General features: G+C 45.4%; 1 protein-coding gene across 14 annotated transcripts in view; it reads left to right on the top strand.

The window, feature by feature from the left end:
- Nucleotides 1-22,707, top strand: part of VWA3B (von Willebrand factor A domain containing 3B) — a 225,676-nt gene that overhangs the window by 27,660 nt on the left and 175,309 nt on the right. For 11 of the 14 annotated variants that reach the window (XR_008546486.2, XR_008546484.2, XR_008546485.2 and 8 more), the window contains exons 3-7: nt 825-919; nt 4,678-4,928; nt 6,464-6,623; nt 13,429-13,598; nt 19,063-19,178. Coding sequence is in view for 8 of the 14 variants with exons in the window: in XM_054678679.2 (XP_054534654.1) it covers nt 825-919; nt 4,678-4,928; nt 6,464-6,623; nt 13,429-13,598; nt 19,063-19,178 (792 nt within the window). In the remaining 6 variants the exon portion in view is untranslated. The remainder of the gene's footprint in view (nt 1-824; nt 920-4,677; nt 4,929-6,463; nt 6,624-13,428; nt 13,599-19,062; nt 19,179-22,707) is intronic. The other 3 variants (XR_010149070.1, XM_063788980.1, XR_010149071.1) reach the window with 2 other exon arrangements.

Genomic DNA, 22,707 nt, shown 5'->3' with positions numbered 1-22,707 from the left:
GGTAACAATTGTATTCCTATCCTGTAAGCATGCCTAGTACATAGTAGGCACCCAATAAGGGTTTATGCAACAGATATTTGAATAGCTGAGCATATAATCTGATAAGGAGAAAATCTTGTAGTTCTGACATTCTGTATGGCAATTCTGAATCTGTGACCGGCTGGCTTTATTTCAGTGATTTAATTATGACCCTCCAGTTGAGAGTACAGTTGAAATATCTAAGTGAAATTTTAAAAACCCTGAAAACCAAGTCCAAGTCACGAATAACTTCCTATGTTGCTTTTTTTTTTTAACCTCTGTTGTAATTACTCTGGACCAAAGTACAAGGAAACTAGGACACAAATTCTATTCTTCCTGTTTATTCATGCATTAAAAGATTACAATGCCGTTCTCGCTCATAGGTGGGAATTGAACAATGAGAACACTTGGACACAGGATGGGGAACATCACACACCAGGGCCTGTCGTGGGGTGGGGGAAGGCGGGAGGGATAGCATTAGGAGAAATACCTAATGTAAATGATGAGTTGATGGTTGCAGCAAACCAACATGTCACATGTATACATATGTAACAAACCTGCACATTGTGCACATGTACCTGAGAACTTAAAGTATAATGAAGAAAAATATTACAATGCTGTAGACAGTTACATTTATCACAGCACCTAGAAATACTTCATGATTTAGAACAGAATAGAAAGCATCACAAATTATTGATGGCACAAGATATAATTTGAATGGTGTCAGAGAAAAACATTTCAAAATAAAAATAGGAAGGTTCACTTATGTACTACTGTTTTGATTGTTTTTCTTTATAAAAATGCAGATTATGTGGCGTCTCTGGGGAGACCTGTGGCTTCTCGGTATGCTGATGGTCTGTTTCCACAGCTCTACAGAGCAGAAGATGGCAGAGTATACAATGTAAGTCAGAGTTCCCTCAATGCGCAGTCCTGTGACATGGTGCTGACATCACATCGGGGAGTGCAGTGTGGGGAGAGACTTGTGCTGCTTGGCAGGGATGCAGCTGAGCCAAGCCCTTATTAGGCTGGGGGTTTTCTTTTGGCATTGATAGGGTGATGAAAATCATGGCCAAGGAAGGAAGTTTTTGATCCATTAGAAATTAGTGCAGAAAACTCTTGATGAGAGATGAAAACCTTTGCACATTACCACTTCGTTTTGCTTTGAAAATAAAGGAAAAAAAAATATGACAGAGATGATCTGAAAGCCAAGAGCAAACTGCCATTATCTGAGAGAAGCATTAGGAATAGGGGCAGCATTTGCAGATAGGAGAATGAGCACCACCAGAGGCCTTTACTCCCAGCAATTCAGCACCTGAGTCTCACGTCTCCTACATGCCAGGCCCTGTGCAGACCCTGGCCAACCACATGGAGCTCAAAGTCTGCTGGAGACACATGTCCCATCACGTCCATTTATGGATATTTGTTCATGTCTATGTACATGCATGTACCACCTGGACTACTGTTTCCTAATATTTAGAAAATTTAAATTACTTTTATTGGTAAATTTTTTTTTTTGAGAAAATTTCTGTAGACCCTATCCTCAAATATGTCTTCCAGTTGTTTACTCTCCTTCTCTTTCAGGAATGCCAATGAGTCATGGGTTTGGTCTCTTTACATAATCCTATGCGTCTCAGAGGTTTTGTTCATTTTTTTAAATTCTCTTTTTCTTTTGAGACACTTTCTTGTTCTATCACCCAGTCTGGAGTGCAGTGGTGTGTTCATGGCTCACTGCAGCCTTGACCTCCCGGGTCTGAGCGATCCTCCCACCTCAGCCCTCCAAGTAGCTGGGACCACAGGCGTGTGCCATCACACCCAGCTAATTTTTGTATTTTTTGCAGACGGGGTCTCGCCATGTTGCCCAGGTTGGTCTTGAACTCCTAAGCTCAAGCAATCCGCCTGCCTGGGCTCCCACCTGCCTTGGCCTCAACCTCATGCCTCAGATTACATGTGTAAGGCATCATGCCTGCCCCTTTTTCTTTATTTTTGTCTGCCTACATTGATTCAAAGGAGTGATTCTTCAACTTTGAAGTTCTTTCCTCAGCTTGGTCTATTTTGTTGTTAATGATTCTGATGGTATTATAATATTTCTGTAGTGAATTGTTCAATTCCAAAAGTTCAGTTTGGTTCTTTCTTAATATGGCTATATCATCCAATTCTTGGATTATTTTACCATTTTCCTTGGATTGGGTTTCCACCTTCTCCTGTATCTTTATGAGCTTTCTTGACATCCAGATCCTCAATTCAGTGTCATTTCAGCCATTTCAGTCTGGTTAAGAACCACTGCTGAGGAGCTAGTGTGATTGCTTGGAGGTAAGAGGACACTCTGGACTGAGAGTTTACGGAATTCTTGCACTGGTTCTTTCTCACCTGTGAAGGCTGATGTTTCTTCATCCTTTTAAGTTGCCATCCTTTGGATGGGCCTTTTTGTTTTTATGTTCTTTATTTCCCTTGAGGATTTGACTGTGGTGTGAGTTGGGTATAGCTGATTGGCTTAGTTTCTGGATGCTTTCAGAGGGCCAACGCTCAGCTCAGCATTCCTGGGCTGCATGCTGTAACCCTGGGGCCTAGGACTGGGCTGTGGCTTTGTCCTCTGGCCCCTTGAGGTCGAACACTGGCTGCGCTGGGGCAGCCAATGTGCTACCAGGCTGCTGGCAAAAGCCTTCCATTAGGGGCTGCTGGCAATGCTCTGGTGGGGCAGCAGGGGGGCCATGGGTGAAAATACCCTGGTGGGGTGTTGGGGCTGCCCAGGAAACAGCAGAGAGCCTGGAGGGATACTGTAAGAGGGACAGCCAGGCCATTCAGCCCTTGGAGAAACCTCCATGATGGGGGTGGTGGGTTGCCTTCAGCTTAAAGATGCACCCACTACTTACTTTTTCCAAAGCTTAAATTACCTTTTTTTTTTTTTTTTTTTGATGGAGTTTCACTCTGTCACCCAGGCTGGAGTGCAGTGGTGCCATCTCAGCTCACTCCGCCTCCTGCGTTCAAGCGATTCTCCAGCCTCGGCCTCCCAAGTAGCTACAGGTGTGCGCCACCGTATCCAGCTACTTTTTGTATTTTTAGTAGAGATGGGGTTTCACCATGTTGGCCAGGCTGGTCTCGAACTCCTGACCTCAGGTGATTCACTCACCTTGGCCTCTCAGAGTCCTGGGATTACAGGCATGAGCCATCATGCCAGGTCCAGCTTAAATTCCTTTTTAAACTAAGCCTGGTCCTAAGCAATACTATCTGTGGAATCTTCAGTTTGATGTGCTAAGTATATTTTTTATCTGAACCACATTAAAATCAATGCCAAACTTTTAAAAACACCTGTCCCTTTACCTTTAAAATCCACCTCCACATTCCCTGTGATGTGCCCACCCTGGCTTCTGTGTTGTAGCAGTAGCTGTGGATGCTGGTGAAGGAGCTGGTAATTCTGTCTTAAGGGGCCATGAGAAGCCTCCAAGAAGTGATGCTGGAGCTTGAGGAATGAGGTTGACATACACATGGGACAGGGAAGGAAGGAGCCTGAGCCAAGCCACAAAAATGTGGAATGAGGTGATGTGGTCTGAAAGCACATTTTCCAAGATAAAGTACCGTATCTTCTTTTAAAATGTGCTCTAAGAATCCCTAAGCCTAGCTGGGAAGGTGACCGCATCCACCTTTAAACACGAGGCTTGCAACTTAGCTCACACCGGGCCAATCAGATAGTAAAGAGAGCTCACTAAAAAGCTAATTAGGCAAAAACAGGAGGTAAGGAAATAGCCAATCATCTATTGCCTGAGAACACAGCGGGAGGGACAGTGATCAGGATATAAACCCAGGCATTTGAGCCAGCAACGGCTACCCTCTTTGGGTCCCCTCCCTTTGTATGGGAGCTCTGTTTTCACTCTATTAAATCTTGCAACTGCTAAAATAAAATAAAATAAAATAAAATAAAATAAAATGTGCTTTGTCACAGAATAGGGCACAATTTTTTCTTGTTCCTTGTCTATGTCTTCTATTGCCTCTCTACCTCTTGAAAGGCCTTGCACAGTGTGTCTGATCTATGTGAAGGATGGTTTATTTGTACATACAAGAAACTTCCTGCAAGTCTCTGTCACCATTTGGGGGCAGCTCAAGGGCTGCTGGTAGCAGCAGTGAGTGATCAGGTGGTCCAGGTGCAGGAGAGCTTCACCCGAGAGAGGAGGGCATGAGGACAAAAGTCATGAGCAGAAGGATGTGTAGCTGGGATGGCATCCTTTAGAGGAAGCCAGGAAGGTGTGCTGGCATGTTCAGTAGCATTTTCAGAAATATTTTTGGAATGTTATATTTAGGAAAACGTTTTAGTGAGACATTATTTTCCATCTGCCTTTGTTGGTCTTTTCTCCTACCTAATTTCTTAAGAGTACCCTGGGCTTTTTCTGATAAAGATAATCTGTAACTATAAAGATAAAACATAATCTGGAAAGATATTTTTTAAGGACTGCTGTATTTTGAATAGATCATATTATCATCTTTTCTTCTGTGGAGAATCCAAGCGTTTTTCTGTTGAAAGACTGGAACCTTTTCTCCTGGATTCTGTAGTGTTTGGAGGGTCAGTGACAACACTGTTATGAGTGCACAGTTCTCGGCGGCAGCACTGTGGTTCAAATGACTTATTTTGGTGTTGTTTTATTGTTTTTGTCTTTTATTTTCATTAAGCTGACAGCTAAATCAGAACTGATTTATCAGTTTGTGGAACATTTAACACAAGCTGTGGAGAGCTACAAACAGCGAATGGACTGGCTCACCAGCAAGAGCCGGCAGATTTTTGGTGTCATCTTGGAACAGTGCGTCACCATAGTGCTGGATTTTGGCGGCATTCTGGAGGGGGAGCTTGATCTGTGCCGAGAGGCTCTAACAATGGTTCTCCAGGAGCAGGTGGCTCACATAACCAAGTTCAATATCATACGGTGAGTTCCCATAGGAAGGGAGTATTTTAGTCAAAGTTCATAGTAATTTGTACATATTTGGAATTAAGTAGCACAGCTGACACAGTTAGCTCTCTGGTGAGGGAAGAGGCATTATCTTATACTTTCCTAGAAGATGTAATTTCAGCAGCAATCCCACAGTGAATAAATCTTAGGAACTTTTATCTGCTTTGCACAGGGTGTCTTAGCTTTCACATTAAAAGAGATTTAGAAACATGCATTTCTTCAGTGCATGGGAAGGTTAAAATATAAGAATATGAGTTATGGCAAATATATATTTAAGGCCATAAATCTCTTCATTCATTTTAGCTTTTAACTTGGGTAATGAATTCAAATGTCACTAATTTCACTGATTTTCCAGACTGAAGTTGCAACTCAAGTTGACCTCCCCTATAAGTTGACCCCTTTCACCAGAACAACAGGTGGCTGGCTTTATAGAATTTCCCATATTTCAGAGTTTTCACAACCAATTATTTATGGATTCTTGGATTCAAGAGAATTTGGACCTTAGCATTAACTTCTCATCTGGAAAAGTTATTGCACCTCCCTGACAAAAAACATCTGGATAACGGTTGGGGAAGGATCTACCTCATTCAGTTTTTCTGTTTTTAATCAAATACTTTCAGCTAAATAGAGGACATCTTTGGGGACAATGCCTAATTATGTTCTATCTAGATTCCTATTTCTGTCACAGGTGTATTACTGAAGGAATCAAGTGCTTAAGTCTGCAAAGCTTTTGCTTTCTTGGAAACCTCTGTACAACACAGATGCCACTCAGCCAGATTCTCTACCCAGGAAGCACACAGCAGACACGAGTGTGAGCCAGCCCTGCTTCTGGTGGCAGGCCATGGGGGCAATCGGGCCAGTTTATTTGCAATTATCAAGTGCAAATAAATTGAGATAATTCAAATGGCTCTTCTTTTTTTGGAATTGGGAGTTCTACCAGTCATTTATAAGCCCAAACTAAATGGTTGAACCAAATTTTCTCAGGATTTAAAAACTAATACTCTGTTGAACTCAAAACAATACCAGTATTAATCCAAAAGAAGGCAACCTATGGGAATCTTTCAGGACAATGAAAACAATGTCATGAAAGAATTAGAAATAAAATTTTAGAGCAATAGAATTGCTGGTGATTTGCAAACCTTAATACTGTGAATTATTATAAATTTACTATTAAGTGAAGCCAGTTACATATAAACTTGCTTGTTTATAAAAAATAACTTCTCTTAATGTTTTAAAGGACTCATTATTAGTGATTACCTTTCTGTTTCTCATGTAAACATTGTTTTTCCTAGTCAGCACAGCTTATAGAAGATAGTGGTGCTTTGGGAACCTGTCTTAAACAGCTTGCTGGTTTTGTTGGTAACATCAGAGGGCTGGGAGCTATGATTTCTTTCTTTTTCAGCTCTAGAGATGGATGTTGGCAGCTTGCTGCTCATGGCTGTGAGACGGAGGGTTGGCATCCCAGTAGCATTGATCACTGCCCAGTGACCACTCCATGTGATCCTTTTCAGGGTTTCTCAAGAGCCTGTGAAGTGGCAGGAAAATGCTACTCCTGTGACCGAACAGTCCATAGCTACTGCCATCAGTTGGGTTGAGAAACTGACGGTTGAGCTGACTGTGAGCGAGGCTGGCCGCCTGGATGCTCTGCTGGAAGCCGGGAGAGACAAGACTGTAAGTGGGTGTTCATGGCTGGCCCCAGGCCATGGAGGTGGCTTCCAGCTTAACTCTTCACACTCAGTGACTTTACACGGCCCTTCAACTGATCTTGGGCCCCTCCCAGCAGGATCCGACAGAGATCCCATCGGGCACTGATGGTGATGGCATAGCTGGAACAACCCAAATGAGGCCCCTGAATACCCGTCCCCTGAACCTGGCTAGGCTCCCTCTGTGGGGTGACTGGGGATGCAGGGTAGACCCTTGTTTAGCCAGTGTCGGGAGAGCCGAGTGCGACTCACACCCACCGAGCACCGAGAAAGGACAGGAGTGAGGCCATAGTTGTGCATCTTTGCCATATTAACTTCACTCTTGCTCTCCTACCAATTAGATCAGTCAGTCTATCTCTTATGGGGAGGAGAGAGAGATTGGAAGACTCCTCATAGAACCCTGAGGATGAGGAAATAAGGTTTTCCCAGCATCCATATTCTGAATCTTTCCTAGTTACTCTTCTTCACAGATGGATCTGTCATCTGTCACACACTTTCCAAGGTGAAGTACGCGCAAGCTGATGACTCCATCCATTTTTGGATGTCAATGTATTGACATGAATTTTGATAGGGACATTTTTGGAAATAAAGCTTTACCTGGAAGAAGTGATTAGATGGTGGTGTGTTATGTCTCTTTGAGCCACAGGGTCTCTGTTTCTGGGAGTGACTCTAGTGATGGGAGTGTTGGGGCAGTGGTAAGCCAGTGGAGACACACTCTGGGCAGGCGGGGTCCTTTGGCCAGCCTGGACTCCCTGTGGGAAGGTCTGCTTGCCTTTGGATACAGTTACTTAACAATTATGTGCTTCCTCCACTCTGGAAGTCTGGGGTTTCTGTAGGTTTCAGACTTTACCCAGCTGCATCAAGAAGTCCATTGTTGGAGAAAGAAGCCACGTGTTGGCATCTTGAAAGATAGCCCCCAGTGGTCACCGGCCTGTGTTTATCAATACTGAGGGCAATGGTTTGTAATTGGAAACACATTGCTTTTCCTTCCAAGGCCAAAGGAACAAATGTTTTCCATTAAAGAAGAACCAGATACAAGCTAGTTTGTTCCTTGGTCCTTTGAGTTTGTTTTAACATCTGTAAAATTTCAAGTGTCTGGACACCTTAATAAGCATTCAAAAAAATGGAACATTCCCAGGCTCAGGGTGTGTGTGCATGAGCCTGTGCACACAGCTGTTCTCTTTGTCTATGAACCTGGCTATTGTGGTCACAGCTGCCTGTGGCCCCCTGACCTGACTGCAGGATCCCCCAGTGACCCTGTCTTTCTGTTTCACTCCTTCTGGTTCGTGCCTCTCCTTTCTCCAGGGTTCATTCCTATTCCAGGAAGTAAGGAACAATTCAGTAAGTTCCAGGGAAGTCCTATGGAAGAAAAGGAATCAAGAAAGAAGCTTCCAGGCACTGATCATCAAATGCAGCCTGAAAGCTTTTGAGAAGAGACTGTGGAGCAGCACATGCAAGCCCTGCACAGACTGCTGTGCCCCTCTGCCCACAGCCTTGATCTGGGGGTGGTCTCAAGGAAAATTCTAGCAAATGCAACTGCCTTGCATATAAAAATGCTGTGTCCTATGTTTTATGAGGAGTTAAAAAACACATGTGTGTGTGGCAGGGGGGAGTGGGTTCCCATAAGTCCTGCTTCTCTGCTCCACACCTGTCATGCCCATCCCAGCGAGTTCTGAATTCATCCAGATGGCTGCAGTTTGCTCTGAACAGAAAAGATGGAAGGCTTAAAGAATTTTTTGAGCAGCAAATATAAACACCTAGACTGTTCCTACTGATGACAGCGTGCTGCAAGTTAGCATCTCCCTCCATGAGCGGGTGCTGAGAGGAGCCAGGAAAGTGGGCATTGTCTTGTGCCCACAAATTAACATGCAAGTCCCGTTTCTATACCAAGCCCACATGAGGAGTAGGGCTGAACCACGTGCTTGGTCATGGAGAAGGAAGATTCCCAGAGAGGCTCCTGGCCCCCTCCAGGCACAGGCTTTGTAACCACCGCGGGCCAGGAAGACTGAAACAGGAAGCAACGAGAGAGAGCCTTGAGGTCTAAGAAGAGCACGTGCAGAGTGGGAGGTCTGTTGAAATCCTGGCTCGACACATAGCACTGAAAGAGCATGATTGATAGATGAATTACTGTTGTGTCTCATGAAAAGGAACCTGGCTCACTGGGAGGGCAGCACGTGGGGTCCTGGGGACATGTTTGGTGGTTGAGGGGGTTGACATCCTCAGACACCAGGTGTGTGGACCGGCACAGAGTTTCTGCTCTTCAGTAGCCCTGGTCCAGGACATGCATCTTTGGAAGTTAGTAGCTTCCCAGGCCTCACGAGGAAGGGTGGTGTACAGGATGAAAGGGAAGGCTGTTTACCCAGAGCCCTGGTTCTAAGCTGCCTAAGAAGACCAAGGGGTTTTGCTTCTCTGCCAGGACAAGGCCACCTACCCAGAAGATACCTGCATTTCTGATTCTGTTCTTAGCCTCTCTTCTATCCACCTGCTGGCACACATCTGTTTAGTTTTTGGTTTCTTTTAATCATATTTCCTGGGAGACCAAGTGAGTGGATTAAAGACAGACCCACATGATTTCATAAAGAACCTTCACTGCTGGACTGAAAGCCAAAGTCCTGGCCACATTAATCCATGACCCTGGCAGTTCATTTATTTCCTTTTAGTGGTTCAGGCAGGCATCAGATCTTTTCTTTTTTGTGTCTCTGATGCCTAACAAGGGCTCTATAAATGCTTGTTGAACAGTGAAAGGTTGGAAAGGAAATAATTTTCATATTCTTGTGTTTGAGGGGAAGATGTGGGTCCCATTTCCAAGCTATGGCATAGATTTGGGTTTTGTGACTTGAAGTGAGATGGTCTGTGTGGGATTGAACAGGTGAATTTGCTGAGTCTTGTAGGACCCTGGTGGGGATGGCAGGTGGGGACAGAGACCCTGAAACCTGGGAGGCCAGAAAGTCAGTGGTGGTCAAGGATCCTAGGAGGGATCTGAGAGGTGAACTAGATCAATACCATGGGGACAGTCACTACCATGGAGGGAATCAGATGAAATGGGCTGAGACAGCAGAGGGTTCCCACAGGTACAGGGAGGATTTGGAGGTCAGATCCAAGGACTGGAGTTGGCCAGAAATGTTGCAGTGTTCAAAGGTGTACACTTTTGAACAGAACAAGACAGAACAAGACAGAATTTTGCTGGATCTTTCGCTGCTGTTCTGGTTGACTTTCTTTTTGCTCTTTGAAGAGTGAGGATTTTTATACCTGGAAGCCTAGGGGATGAGAGCACAGGCTCTGGCCACTGGAGCAGAGGGCAGTCAGAGTAGAAGCACACACTCCTAACCTGTTTCTTTCTTCCCCCAAAAGCTGCAGCTAGGAAGATGTCAAGGACTCTTTGGCGGGGCAGAATGCATGTTACTGTGTGAAGCTGCAGAATGAATGGCCCAGATAGAATAAGGAATTTCAAGTGAAAACATAAAGGCTCCTCCCTACTTGATGTCGTATGAAGTGGCAAGAGCTTTTTACTCACTCTAAAGGAGCTGAATGGAACTCACGTATTTTATCAAATTCGGTGCAAATCAGCATTTAGGGAAATGTGGTCGGTGAGGAAGCTACTCCTGGACTGAAGGCTGCTACTGAGCCTCAGGACTGGACTTTGCCTTCAAGGAGCTCAAAGACACTGGTTAAGGGAGCAGATTCCCATGAGGATAACTCCTTTAAGCCAAACAATCTCCTGGTCCCAACTTTTGGTCAGTGATGTTGGTATCTGGGGTAGGAGCCTGAACCCTTGGATGGTGGGGTAACCACAGAAGTGAAAAAAGTGCCTGTCTGGGGCCACCTTCTATTTCTTGCTCTTACTTTCAGAATTCTGGGGCTCACATTCATCTCTAACAGGTGACCAGCCTTGCCACAAATAGCACAGCGTAGCCGTGGACAGCAAGGGCAGGGCTTGTGGGGCCAGGCAGCCTAGGCTTACCAGCTTCAAGGCCAACTCAGTTTTCCTTTCCAAGCCTCAGTTTCTTCATCTGTAAACTGGGCATGGTAATAATTCATGCTCCACAGGACTGTTGTATTGAGTGAGATAATTCATTTTAGTTTATCATCCCAAATAGCCAACAGTATTAAAGCCATTTTGCTTTAAGAGGCATTTTGCCAGTTTGATGGCAGACAGGAATAGGTAGCATATTTATCCTCCTTTCTGTTTTTCTTTTCTTTTTTTTTTTGAAACCGAGTCTCGCTCTGTCGCCCAGGCTGGAGTGCAGTGGCACGATTCGGCTCACTGCAAGCTCCGCCTCCCGGGTTCACGCCATTCTCCTGCCTCAGCCTCCCCAGTAGCTGGGACTACAGGCGCCTGCCACCACATCTGGCTAATTTTTCTGTATTTTTAGTAGAGACAGGGTTTCACTGTGTTAGCCAGGATGGTCTCGATCTCCCGACCTCGTGATCTGCCCGCCTCAGCCTCCCAAAGTGCTGGGATTACAGGTATGAGCCACTGCTCCCGGCCACCTTTCTGTTTTTCTAAGTGTCATCACGTGAGCAGAAAGGAGAGGCAGAAAGACCGTGTACAGGAGAGTCGGGGGGATAGGTGGTCTCAATGTAAAGCATGTCCCAGGAAATCTGTAGCGTAGCACAGGGAGTTGACTGAAAATGTATGTGATTAAGAAGCCGAGTAATGAACTTAATGAATAGTGAATAATGTCATAACCTTAGTAAAGGAAAATAAATCCTGACTCACAGCAATTTTCAGTTTGATGAAATCTCAAGGGAAAAACATTTCTGCACAAGAACTTCAGGTTTTGGGATTAGTGCCAGAGCAAAGAAGCTGCGTTTACATGACGTGCATTGGATGTGTGTGGTGTCAGGAGCGGCTGACAGACCACCTCGAGATGTGTGTCCTCACCTCCCTCTTCATCTGACCAACCCTAGAAAATACTCTGTGTCTGCTCCCCTGTCTCAGGCCATGTGTCACTTAGATCCTTGCAACAGGATGAACCTGTCCCCATGCTAAACTTGGGCACTGCCGTGGCTGGAAAACTCAGATAAATAATAGGCCTGCTAAGTGGAAGCCGTTTAAATGCGTCTCCCACAAGATCATGCATCAGACCAGGAGAAGAGTGAAACAGAACGCATCTGCTGGAAGAGCAGTATTGGCTGGCTACAAGGAATCTGGAGAAGATGGTTTCTTCCTTCTTTCAGGGTTTTTCTCGCTTCCAGTTTACTGACTTGAAGAAATTTACAATATTCCTCAGTCTTTTACTGCTCGATCGGTACTTTTTAGAATCAGGAGCTGGCGTTGAAAGGCCTGAGAGAAAGAGGCCTGGGAGGGGCCAGGGCTTTCTGTGCCTCGTTGGTGGAGGGATGTTCCTCAAGTGGCCTGATCTCAGCTCCCACTCTGTCCTTCTCCTAAGTCCCAGTCTGGGCCCCACCCACTGCGTCCCACCCCCATCCCTTCCACCTCCTTGGCACAGTCTGCTCCATCTGCTGCAGGCAGAGCACCCCAACCAACTAGAAATCAACCATGAGGACTCCCGCCCCCCACCCTCCCGGCCAGGTGCATTTAAGGCCTGGGATATACGTTGAGGTGAGGCCATTTGTTGACTATCTTCAGCTCATTGGGATTTGGAAATAGAGCAAGGAGAGGGTCATGAATCCTAAAGGGATGGTGACATCTATTTACCTTCTAACACAATGCATTTGCTGGGGTTTCTTCCCCCATTTATGTGTGGACACAGTCCATCGGGACATTTATAGGGCAGGTTGAGAGGATACGGATTCCTGGCTCTCCTTGGGTTTTTTACTTTCTGAGATGTATAGAAATGCACACATAGTTGGAAGTCATCCTGTTTCAATGCCATCATGAATAATAAACTGCATTATCTCCCTTTTAACAAGGGAAGACACTGAAGTTAGGTCAGTTGCCTGAGGTGACAGAGCTCCTGGGTGGCAGGGGTGGGGAGGACTGTGGATGCACCGTCCTGGGAGGAGCGAGGGTGGCAGGGCTGCAGCAGGGCAGGAGGGGCGGCTGCCCTGAGATAGAGAGTTCTCTGTCTCTCAATTCAGCAGCTGGCACTTCTTTGGGATTGTCTGCTTACTGGGGGAGGTGTGCATCTTCCAGAATCACTGGTTTAAGCTGTGTGTGTGTGTGTGTGTGTGTGGTGTGTGTTCTGACACAGGAGTTGCTTATTCTTCCATTCTTCTCATGGCCTGGTTTGGTGGCAAGAGGCAGGGCACTGCAGGCGGACCTGGCATCTGACCAGCTACGCACAGTCAGGACAGCCTCACCCCAGCCCCAGGCGTGTGAGTCCCTGCTTAGGTGAGCCCAGAGGTGGAGCCAGCTGAGGATGTGCCCTCCTTTCCACGTTCTGCCTTAGACAGAGGACGCATGAGTTTGCATTGTAGGATTCTGGCACTGCCGCGGGAAATGGCAGATAAGCTCCCTGCCTGCAGTGGCTGTGCAGTCCTTCCTTCATTGCTTGACTTGAAAATAACCACTCCGAACCTGTGCGATATATTTGTGGCCCAGAGGAAGTTCTCCAAATCTGCCAACCATATTCTTCTCGTGCCTTACCCAAGACAATAGCCACTGTTGACAGACCTTCTTGGCACCAAGCCTTGAATATCTCACTTCCTGACTGGCCCTGATGTCCTCAGAAAACCCTGGGCAGGGCTGCTATTCTTTCTGCCCATTTTTTCTAAGAGATCGTTTTGTAGAATGGGTATTACTGATGAGACTAGTACCAAGCTAGGGCATGTGAGGGAGATAAACCGTTGGCACCACTGTTTTGCAGATTGAATCCATTTACTACTTTGTGGTGGGGGATGTTCCTGAAGAATCCAAGGAGCTTCTCCTCCAGAGGGCCTTGGAGATCCCGTGTCCAGTCTACACAGTGTCCTTCAATGCCAGAGGAGAAGGCACTATAGCTTTTCTAAAGGATCTGAGTGCCAAGACCCACAGCAGGTAGGCAGAAAATGTGCTCTTGAGTGACAGCAAGTGGGTTGCCTGCTCACACAGGATCAACAGTGGGTCTTGCATTCTTCGTGGCTTTAACCAATCTGTTGCTGTGTTCTCCTCTTTCCAGTATATTATTTAGTCTCTCTGCATCTTTTCTTCTCCGTCTTGTATTAATCATGACTTTCTATTTTCTGCAATTCTTATGCTTTGACCTCTTGGTGCCTTGCTGGTCCAGGAGACCCTGTCCCTCCCAGGGCTAGCCAATTCCTAGAGATAACAAATTACTCACTGGGGCACACTTTCATATGCAAACCAACCAAAGCCCACACTGCCAATCCAGGCTCTCTCACTTAGAACCGCTGTTCTCTACCCTGATCACTCCAGGGCCACACACCAGAAAACTCGGGACAGCCCCTACACCCCAGAGCTCAGGGAAATTATTCAAATAGCCTGCTTACCCTTCCTCTCCTGTTCCTTCCCTTGGAATCCACACTAAAGGTCCTCACCTACCTTTCCCCTCACTCCCTCTGCCTCCCGGCTGAGCCGGTGCTTCCCTGTGTGGCCTGCGAGGCACGCTGTGCCCCTCTCTCCTCCTGGGAACTGGGCTAGTCAGCTTGGGCTGCCATAACAAATTGCCACAGGCTGGGTGGCTTAACAAGTATTTATTTCTTACAGTTCTAGAGGCTGGGAAGTACTAGGTGAAGGAGAATTCGGTTTCTGGTGAGGTCTCTCTCCCCGCCTTGTAGGCAGCTGCCTTCTCACTCTGTTCTCACATGGTGGAGAGAGAGAGTGAGAGAGAGAGAGAGGAGAGAGAGAGAGAGTGTGTGTGTGTGTGTGTGTAGAGAGAGAGGGAGGAGAGAGAGAGAGGAGAGAGAGAGGAGAGAGAGTGTGTGTGTGTGGGGAGAGAGAGAGAGAGGAGAGAGACGGAGAAAGAGAGAGAGAGGAGAGAGACGGAGAAAGAGAGAGAGACAGAGAGACAGAGAGTGAGGGCGCACTCACTGGTGTCTCTTCCTCTTCCTATAAGGTCACTCATCCTATAGAATCAGGGCCCTGCCCTATGACCTCATTTAACCTTTATTACCTCCTGTTCTATCTCCAAAGACAGTCACATTGGGAATTAGGGCTTCAACATAGGAATTTTTTTTGGCTTGGAGTTGGGGGAGCACAATTCAGTCCATAGGGGAACCATGAGTAACAAATTATCTTTTCAATGGCAGTAGGCTCCTTATCTATTGGCCTCACAATACCCGAATAGTAATAAAACCTGCATTTTAAAACATATGCCCCTGCACCCTGGGTCTGTGTGTGTGTGTGTGTGTGTGTGTGTGTGTAAGTTTAGGTCTCTTGTGGAGAAAGACCAGCTACTTCTGTGGTTACAAGGAGAATTATAAAATCCTTTCCTAAGTTCTCCTTGAAATGGGTACAACGTCTTCCCAGAGCACTTGTTCTTTAAATATTTTTAAATTGATACATATTTGTACATATTTATAGGGCCCATGAAGGCGTGGGTTGCCCCTCCACACCTGTGGGTGTTTCTCGTTAGGTGGAACGAGAGATTTGGAAAAGAAAGAGACACAAAGTATAGAGAAAGAAAAAGGGGTCCCAGGGGACCGGCATTCAGCATACCGAGGATCCACACCGGCACCAGCCTCTGAGTTCCCTTAGTATTTATTGATCATTATCGGGTGTGGCAGGATAATAGGATAATAGTGGAGAGAAGGTCAGCAGGTAAACACATGAACAAATGTATCTGCATCATAAACAAGGTAAAGAAAAAAGTGCTGCGCTTTTGATGTGCATATACATAAACATCTCAATGCCTTAAAGAGCAGTATTGCTGCCAGCTTGTCCCACCTCCAGCCCTAAGGCGGTTTTCCCCTATCTCAGTAGATGGAATATACAATCGGGCTTTACGCGGAGACATTCCATTGCCCAGGGACAAGCAGGAGACAGAAGCCTTCCTCTTATCTCAACTGCAAAGAGGTATTCCTTCCTCTTTTACTAATCCTCCTCAGCACAGACCCTTTACGGGTGTCGGGCTGGGGGACGGTCAGGTCTTTCCCTTCCCACAATGCCATATTTCAGACTGTCACATGGGGAGAAACCGTGGACAATACCTGGCTTTCCTAGGCAGAGGTCCCTGCAGCCTTCCGCAGTGTTTGTGTCCCTGGGTACTTGAGATTAGGGAGTGATGATGACTCTTAACGAGCATGCTGCCTTCAAGCATCTGTTTAACAAAGCATATCTTGCACAGCCCTTAATCCATGTAACCCTGAGTGGACACAGCACATGTTTCAGGGAGCACAGGGTTGGGGGTAGCGTTACAGATTAACAACATCTCAAGGCAGAAGAATTTTTCTTAGTACAGAACAAAATGGAGTCTCTTATGTCTACTTCTTTCTACATAGACGCAGTAACAATCTGATCTCTCTTTCTTTTCGCCACAGGCCCATGTGATATTCTGTTGCATGCATAGCATGTGGAATGATCAAGTCGGGGTTTAGGATGTCCATCACCTTATTTATCATTTCTATGTGTTGGGAACATCTTAAGTCCCCTCTTCTGGCTATTGTGAAATATAAAATACACTGTTGTTAACTATAGCCACCCTACTTTAGCATTGGAACATTAGAACCTACTCCTTCTATCTCACTGTATGAACCTACTCCTTCTATCTCACTGTGTGAACCTACTCCTTCTATCTCACTGTACGTTTGTACCCATTAACCAACCTGTTTTTATCCCCCGATCCTCACACCTTTCCCAGCCACTGGTATTTATCATTCTACTCTCATCTCCATGAGATCAACTTTTCCACCTCCTACCCATGAGTGAGAACATGCGATATTTGTCTTTTTATACCTGGCTTATTTCCCGTAATATAATGACCTCCAGTTCCATCCATGTTGCTGCAAATGACGGGATTTCCTTCTTTTTGTGGCTGAGTAGTATTTATTAGGTATATACCACCTTTCTTTATCCATTCACCCATTGATGGACACTTAGGTTGATTCCGTATCTTGGCTATTGTGAATAGTGCTGTAATAAACACAGGGTGCAGATATCCCTTTGATATGCCGACTTCCTTTTCTTTCTTTGGGTAAATACCTGGTAGTGGGATTGTTGGATTGTATGGTGGTTCTATTTTTAGTTTTTTGAGAAATCTCCATAGTCTTTCCTATAATGGCTGTACTAATTTACATTCCCACCAACAATTTATAAGACTTCCCTTTCCTCTGCCTCCTCAGCAGCATCTGTCATTTTTTCTTTTTGATAATAGCCCTCCTAACAGGGTAAGATGGCATCTTGTTCTTAAGTGTAGGTGCTCATCACAGTCACTGGGGAGCTTGTTAATGATACAGAGGCCAGGCTTCACCTTGCCGGCTCATTCCACGTCATAGAGAGAGCCCGGGAATATGAATTTTTCCCATCACTTTGCATAATACCTGCCCAGAGAGCTTGATTGAGATGCAAATTTTATAGCCACAGCCCCAGGGATTCTAATTTTCAAGATCTGTGAAGGGCTAGAAATTTTCATTGTTAACAAGACTTTGGGACTCTAAGGCCCATTGCTGTGGCTGCTCTTAGGGCACTTTGAAATCTTTTAACATCAGGTATGTGGCTCCCATTCTGGGTTCCTGAGCCCCTAAGTACAGAAGGGGGCTCCCTCCTGTGACCTCGCTAGTTGAAAGAGAAGAGGCAACTGGCCAGTCACCTCTCTTGCTGTTCTCTGATTAGCTCATCTGGGGCATGCTAGAGCCCAGGGAATAATTTCCTGTGAGAGAAGCTGTGGTTCAGCTACCTAACGAGGCCATGCAGCCATGGAGGTGGGTCTTGCAGAAGAGGATGAGGTATTGATGTATCCTCCTGTCCACGCTCTGGGCCTTTGCAGGCAAGCGTAACCCATCACGAGTAGTGCCCCTGCCTTCTCCACTCCCTGCCTGGACACCCCATGGCTTCTGGTTGGTCTTGGTGCACCTTTGGCCGTGGGGCCCCAGCTGGAGGGCAGTTATTCTCCAGCTGCAAGTGGCATGTCCTGAGTGTCTCAGGTTGCAGGAGGCTGCCTGGTCTGGTGACCCTCCAAGTGGACTCCGGCTTCCCCTGTGCCAGAGGCTGTGTCTGGGTAGAACCACCAGTCCAAGCACAGCGCTGTGCTCTAAGGCTCAAACAGCCTGTCATAATGCTGAGTTGCTTCTGCACAAGTGAGACTGTATCAGCCAGAGGAAATTTCTGCCCTGCTCCCTTTTCTAATCTAGAAAACAGATCAGAGAGTGGAAGGTCCTGGGTGCCAAAGGCCTTGACACTCAGGGCATGGGGCCTGCTGGGGCAAACCTCACCCATCTCCCCTCCTTGCCCTACAGGGCAAGGGAGCTGGACATTTCTGCTCTGGATGAAGCTCCTGCAGGAGTTGGGAATGACCAGGCTAAGAGTTCATTGGCTTTAGGAAGGGCACCAGAATGAGGCTGACATTTTAATTGCCGTCAAGTCATTATTCCAGTCTGGCCTGAAACCCTTTGGGAAGAGACTGAGGCTTTCCATAGCCGCGGTGGGTTCCCTAGACTTCTCCCAACATTTCCATCCTGAGCGGTGCTTGGGATTTTCTCTGAGTTGAGTGTGTGGTGCTAGGCAGAGACGGAACTCCTGCGTGGCTGCAGGAGCATTACTTGTGACTTCCTCTGTCCACCTGAAAGAAATGTCCTGCTATTTATGGACTTTTTGGATTCCAGTTCAGTGGCTTTGAGGGTGTGACTTAGCCCATCACCCTGTGCACTACATCAGTGCTTGCAAACTTTCATGTGCCTGTCAGCCCCCTGGGGACCCTGTTAAATGGATATTTGGACTCCACAGGGCTGGGTGGGGGCCTGGGAGTGTGTATTCCTAACCTGCTGCTCCTTGGACCGTGCTTTGAAAAGACAGGTCCTAAAAACTTGTCTACACAGGAATGCTTCTCATTCGTGCTTAAGCCTGGCTCCTGGGGAAGTGTGTGTTTGCCGAGTTAAAGTTGACTGATGCCCATCAGCAGCAGGCAAATTAGGCAAATGCTGTCTGTGTCATGATCTGTCCTCAATGAACCTACAGAGCTGATGGGTGCTACTGGGGCCCCTCATTAGACCCCTGGCTTGGCTAAGCTGTGTTGACATGACAGAACCCTGGGAACAAGAGAAAGAATATAAGCATAGAGTGTCATTTTCCCAGGACCAAGAAATACCATTTGGTTGAGCTAATTTACCCTCTAATGAAAGGATGAGTTGTCGGTTAAAATCCCACATCATTCACAATTCTCTGTGCTATTCTGCCTCCCTGTCTTTTGCTTGTGGAATTGACAAGGTGCAGGAAGAAGCAGTGACCGTGGCTAAGAAGATGAAGATGCCCAGTGCTGCCGAAGAGCACGTTCAGTCCCAGGAGAAGGAACAAGCATGCACGGACACCTGCGTACTGCCTTCCTAATGAGCATCTCTTCATGTTTCAGATTCCACGCATTTGCCGAGAGAACAGAGTGTGTAGAATTTCCTGCATTCTCCACAAAGGATGGTGACAATGTGATGACTTGGAATTCAAGGAAACTGAAAGGAAAACTCCCTCCAGGTACCTGGAATCCAAAAGAAGTGGCGTAGCTTATGTCCCGAATAGCCTCAGATGACGTGGATCATTAGGAAGTAAAGTACGAGGGAGAGACTCCCCATGTCTTTTGTATAATATTATTAATGTAGTGCAAGAGCAGAGTTAATGGATATTAGTGGTGAGTTTGTCAGCGTAGCAACCAGGCATAAGTCTACAATCCAGGGAAATGGCCTAAGCGATGTGTGTTTACTAACTTGAGAACCTGCTGGAGATGTGGCCCTGGGCCTGTCAATGCCGGAGTTAGTTCTTGGCAAGGCAGAGCCACTCTGCTGTGTGGATTAGTTGGGAGGCTGCAGAGAGGGTGCCTGCGGTTCTTGAGGGGGTTTCTGCTGTCCTCCCTGTGATGAAAGCAGGGCCTGTGGATGCAGCTTGAGGGAGTGGCCTGCCCCTTGTGAGGGCGGAGGCCGCACAGGAAACTTTACGGAGGCGGAATGAACTTCCCCTTTCATTCAATGAATGTGATCAGAGAACTTAATGAGCACAGAGAATGAGGTCACCAAATCAGCGGGAAATAGGCTGTGATTCAGAAAAACAGTGGAAGGTTACTCAGAAAGCCAGGAGATGGGAGTTTCTTTTAAGCTGATGAAATTGCAAAGTGCTGAAGACTGAATAAACCCCACTGAGAAAAGGAGGGAAGGAAGCCCCTGTTCGATTGTTGGATGAAGGGACCTGGTGGGTTGTTAGAAGTCCAAGAAAGCTCACCCCCACTCTCCCTCTTTTTAAATTATCAAACAGATTTCTAGCTTCATTATAAGGCAGAGGCTACTCTTTAGGGATAAGAGAGAAGCTGTAGCAACAGCTGCTTGAAAGATTTACGTAACGGTGCTGCAAAGGCTCCCAGGAGAAGGTTAGGTTTTCAGATGGAGATAAAAGTGAAGATGAGTCATGAGCCTGTTCCTGACACACACTTTGTAGATTCAAATTCTTGGTGTCCAAGCAGAGGAGGGGAGACGTTCCCATAGAGTTCACTGGAGGCACTACTTCACGTAATGGAAACCTTTGTTCCAATCATGAAGGGGACATCTCCAGAGAATTCGAGAAAATGCCAACATATAGGCAAGATCGATGCTAATCTAAGAAGAAATTAATTCAGGATATATGTCATGCCTATTGAAAGTAATTTACAAGATTAAGCCTAGTGGGCAATGATTTAATCACGGCAAAGAATGTGAGATGTTACTAGCAAACCAAGGTGGGCCAATTACTGGAAATGGGGTTTAGTCTTGGTCTCTGGATTCCTTGGCAACTTAGTTATAAAGGGAAATACAAACTGCATAGCTTACATTTTCAGCAGCTACCATCTTACCAACCCTTTGAAGCATGCAAATTACATACAAAAACATTTTTCTTAGAATAAAATGCTTGGCATGGATCGTTGTTCTCAATCCATTTCAGTGATCACATCTGAATTTGGAGGGAGAATCCCAAATCCTAAATACGTGATCTTGTCTCCTCTGTCCATCACAATGTCCCAGAAATGCCAACATTTCAAAGCCTACCTCTCCCAAACTGCCCAGAAACCTTGACAGACTGTTTTGATTTGGAAAATGTGTGATTTCCCACCTCACCTGGGCCTCAGAGGCAGGTTTCTTCCCTTTACCTGATCACATCTCTCTCCGTTGCCACATCAGCCGTTTCACACATTTTCCACATCACTTTCCTCAGGCCACCCTCTCGTTTGGTGGGGGAGTGACTTCTTACATTATTTCCCCCTCCATTGTATAGAAAATAGAGACTCTCAATTAAGGGGTTGGAGAAGCATAGCTCAGAGGACTTTTCTGGCAATCTGAAGGAATTTCCTGCTATTATTGACTTTTTGGATACCAGATAATAGGCTTTCAGGGTATGACTTACCATGACCCCATGCTCTGTACCAATACAAAAAAACTCTGCAGTGAAGATAAAAATGTTTTTAAAAAAATTATAGTAAATTATATATGCCATAAATTTACTATCTTAACCACTCTTAAGCTGACAGTTCAGTAGTGTTAAGTACATTCCCATTGTTGTACACCCATCACCACCCTTTTCATCTTCCCAAACTGAAACCCTGTGCCCATTAAACAGTAACTTCCTATGTCTATGTCTGTTCATGCTGCTATAGCAAAATACCCAAGACTGGGTAATTTATAAAGAGAAACTTATTGCTCACAGTTCTGGAGGCTGGGGAATCGAAGATCAAGGCACTAGCCGATTTGGTGTCTGGTGAAGGCTCACTCTGCTTCCAAGACGGTGACTTGCTGCTGTATCTTTGGGAGGGGAGGAATGCTGCACCCTCACGGGCAGAAGAGATGAAAGGGCCAAAAAAAAAAAAAAAGGCAAACTGGACACTCCCTTCAGCCTCTTTTATAAGAGCACTAATCTTATTCAGGAGGACTCCGTCCTCATGACTTAATCACTTCCCAAAAGGCCCCACTCTCAATACTGTGACATTGGGTATTAGGTTCCAATGTATGAATTTTGGAGGGACACATATATTCAAATCACTGCACCCCATTTGTCCCACCCTCACCCCTAGCAACTGCCATTCTACTTTCTTTCTGTCTCCTTTCTGAATTTGACTACTCTAGGTAGTATCTCATAAATAGGTGCAATTATACAGTATTTGTCCTTCTGCCACTGGCTTATTTCACTTAGCGTAATGTCCTCAAGCTTCATCTATGTTGTAATATGTCAGAATTTCCGTCCTTTCTAAGGCTGATAATAGTCCATTATATGGATATACCACATCTTGTTTACTGATTCATCCACCCATGGACTTTTGGGTTGCTTCTACCTTTTGTCTGTTGGGAACAATGTTATGAATACGGGTATACAAAATAGCTCTTTGAGATTCTGCTTTTCATTCTTTTGGATATATACTCAGAATGGAAGTTCTGAATCATATATGGGGATTCTATTTTTAATGTTTTTTTCCAGAAACCTTCATACTGTTTTCCATAGTGGCTGTACCATTTTACATTCCTACCAACAGTGCACAAAGTTCCCACATCCTGGCCAACACTTGTTATTTTCTCTATTTTTGATAGTAGCCATCCTAATGGGTGTGAGGCAATATCTCATTGTGGTTTTTATTTGGATTTCCCTAATGATTCATTATTTTGAGCATCTTTTCATGTGCTTGTTGAAATTTTGACATAATATTTTAAAAAGTCAAAGTTAATGCCACAAAAATCCATGATGATGAAAATATCACAATTTCAAATAAAGACAGGCTCCAACAAGACTCTGTGAGGCCATATTGGAGCCTGAGGCAAGAGGAGAAATGTGTACCTCTCTCTCTATATATGTTTTTATTTATTATTTGTAATGATAATTTGTTTCTAGGTTATTAAGTTTAAAGATATTGAACAATTAAAAAGTGTATTAATACATTAAGTTTATTTTGGGAGTATATTTATATCTCTCACTAAAGTTTTTGTTCATCACACATACTTTCAAAGTTACTTTCTCACATTTCTTATAATTTACAACTCTGAATTGAAAATGAAAT

Source organism: Pan troglodytes, chromosome 12, assembly GCF_028858775.2.
Source record: "Pan troglodytes isolate AG18354 chromosome 12, NHGRI_mPanTro3-v2.0_pri, whole genome shotgun sequence".
Lineage (NCBI taxonomy): Eukaryota > Metazoa > Chordata > Mammalia > Primates > Hominidae > Pan > Pan troglodytes.
This window is presented reverse-complemented; position numbering and strand designations above follow the sequence as displayed.